Source organism: Priapulus caudatus, unplaced genomic scaffold (assembly GCF_000485595.1).
Source record: "Priapulus caudatus unplaced genomic scaffold, Priapulus_caudatus-5.0.1 Scaffold142, whole genome shotgun sequence".
Taxonomy (NCBI): Eukaryota; Metazoa; Priapulida; class Priapulimorpha; order Priapulimorphida; family Priapulidae; genus Priapulus; species Priapulus caudatus.
This window is the reverse complement of record NW_014577203.1, coordinates 446,010-448,936: the sequence shown is the minus strand read 5'-3', so window position 1 is coordinate 448,936 and position 2,927 is coordinate 446,010. Positions and strand designations below refer to the sequence as shown.

General features: G+C 47.9%; 1 protein-coding gene across 1 annotated transcript in view; it reads right to left on the bottom strand.

Annotated features, from left to right (window-relative positions):
* Positions 1–928: 928 nt before the first annotated feature.
* LOC106806100 (ankyrin repeat domain-containing protein 10-like) overlaps positions 929–2,927 on the bottom strand; it is a gene marked incomplete at its 3' end in the record, with an annotated part of 56,334 nt that continues 54,335 nt past the window's right edge. The window contains exon 7 of the mRNA XM_014807954.1: positions 929–1,131. Within this exon, the coding sequence (XP_014663440.1) occupies positions 929–1,131 (203 nt within the window). The remainder of the gene's footprint in view (positions 1,132–2,927) is intronic.

Genomic DNA, 2,927 nt, shown 5'->3' with positions numbered 1-2,927 from the left:
GAGAATGAGAGGAGAGAGAAGGAGAGAGAAGACGAAGAGAGAGGGGGAGAGAGAGAGGAGAGAGACTAGAGAAGAAGAGAGAGAGAGAGAGAGAGATAGAGATAGATAGATAGACGGAGACGGACACGAGAGGAGAGATAGATAGATGGAAAAGAGAAAAGGATGATAGATAGAGAGAAAGATGGAGATTCATAGAGACAGCACGAGAGGAGAGAGAAGCGCGCTGGAGAGAGACGAGGAGCCGAGAGAGTGAGAGAGAGAGAGACGAGAGGAGAGGAGAGGGAGAGAGAGAGAGAGAGAGAGAGATTAAAGAGAGAGAGAGAGAGCAGAGAGAAATGAGAGAGATAAAGAGGAGAGAGAGAGAGAAGAGGAAGCAGAGGATGAGAGGAGAGAGAGAGAGAGAGAGAGAAGAGAGAGAGGAGGAGACGAACTTGACAGAGGATAAGGAGAGAGAGAGAGGAGAGATGGCGGGGGAAGAGAGCAGTTCGAACCACGGCTAAATAAATGCTGAGAGAGTCGATTACGTAAATGCAAGTTGCAAAGTCACAGACAATCAGACATTTTCGCCCACCCCGCCACACGCACACGCGCCGCACGAACGTCCGCACTCTACGTTATGCTCACACGAATGCAGCACACGCACGCCACGTTACGCTTCTGACGGAACGGCACACACAACACTAGCACTTCACGAACGCCACACACGCACTCAAGTACGCTCTCACGAACGTTTACACACGCACGCAACGTACGCTCCACGAACGCATACACGCGCGCACGTATGTTCCCACGAACGCACACACGCACGCGCGTATGCTCCCACGAACTTCACGGCACGCACGCACCCACGACGCATCTCTCAAAGTGCTCGCGAAACTACCGCCTACCGGCGACATCGAACCAACCAATCGGCGCTTTAATCACTCACCCGTGCTGTCACGTGCCTTCTCCTCGCTCTGTCCGCCATTCTCAGCCTTGACCTCTGCTGACCTCTGCTCCCACTTGGCCTTGCCCTTGCCCCGGTCGGCAGCATGCTCCTTGGTTTTGTGTCGCGCTCCGTTCACGTGCGATTCGAGCTGCTCCTTCGATGTCACGTGGACGTTACAGAGCGTGCACTGGTACTTGGAATTCCTAAAAAAGACGGAAAACAACGTAGACGTATAGGCTGGCTGTCAAACGTTTCGAAGACGTTTCCAAGATGCACCTTTATACATAAAAGTAAGCGGTATTATTAGCTATTAGAAGTATTATTAGATGCGTTACATTAAGGGGTATTATCAAAAGTCATATTAGCCCTTGATAAAAGTGTACCACATGACCACACGTATGTTAAACGTGCCTAACCCCATGTTAACCAGCTTTAGGCACGCCGAGAAAGGAGAATTCACCCCGACATAAGATCACGAAACTATATAATTCGGGTTAGTGACAGACAAAAGTAAAACTATATGTTGGCTGTGAGATAAAGCTAGACTACTGACAGGTATACTACTGACTACTGACTACTGACGGGGAAGAGAAATTCACGGGACGGATGGGAGACAAGGCAAATAGAAACCATATAGTTAAGACCGGTAACAAACGGAAATATGTTTTACGGAGGACAAATATTGAAACTAAATTTTTGATGGAACACGACGCCGAATCTAGTGACAGAAACAGCGAAATTTACGACAGACGAAAAAATATATGCATGAGCTTGGTGTGTTACAAAGTCGAAACAAATGCTCTCATAGAAATCAAAAACGAAACCGATGACATACGAAAACGAACCTATACGTTGGTGATAAACCCAACGGGAAGAAAATCCACTGGTTAACTAACAAAATATAATCAAGAGTAGATAATAACAATTGTTACAACAGTTGTAACAATGACAATAAATGTTATATTATCTACTCTTGATATAATATAATTAAAGTCCGGAAACATAACAGCAGGAAAGAGAAACCGATGGACGTTGATAAGAATTAACCTGCAGAATTTTGTGTCAAACGCAACAGTGACATCGGGTGCGTCCGGACAAGCATAGGTGAGCTACGTTGACAAACAGACACTATTATGCCTATATTAAGACTATATGCCTTAGTGACAGCGGCAGCGATGTTTCCGACTGATATTTCTGCTTGTCTTTGCCGCTTCGGACAATCTAGTTCCCGTCAGGGAATCAACATGAAGTTTAACTTCGGCACTGTGGGTGGGAGGTGGATGGAAGGTTTAACCCTGTACTGTGGGTGGCAGGTGGATGAAAGGTTGAACTCTACACTGTGGGTGGGAGGTGGATGGAAGGTTTAACTCTGTACTGTGGGTGGGAGGTGATGGAAGGTTGAACTCTGTACTGTGGTGGGAGTGGATGAAAGGTTAACTCTGTACTGTGGGTGGAGGTGGATGGAAAGTTGAACTTTGTATCGCGGGGAGTGGTGATAGGTTTAACTCTGACTGGGGTGGAGATGGATGGAAGGTGAACTCTGTACTGTGGGTGGGAGGTGGATGGAAGGTTTAACTCTGTACTGTGGATGGGAGGTGGATGGAAGGTTTAACTCTGTACTGTGGGTGGGAGGTGGATGGAAGGTTGAACTCGGTACTGTGGGTGGGAGGTGGATGGAAGGTTTAACTCTACACTGTGGATGGGAGGTGGATGGAAGGGCTAACTCTACACTGTGGGTGGGAGGTGGATGGAAGGTTTATATCTGTACTGTGGGTGGGAGGTGGATGGAAGGTTTAACTCTACACTGTGGATGGGAGGTGGATGGAAGGTTTAACTCTACACTGCGGATATAAGGTGGATAGGAGGTTTAACTCTGGATCCACCCGCCCGCAAGAGGAAAGCTCTAATAGCAGGGCGCAGACAGACGCGATGCGAACAGCGAGTGAGCGCGGTGGTCCCAAAGGTACTCAGACTGAAAAGCCGAGTAAGAGGCAACGAC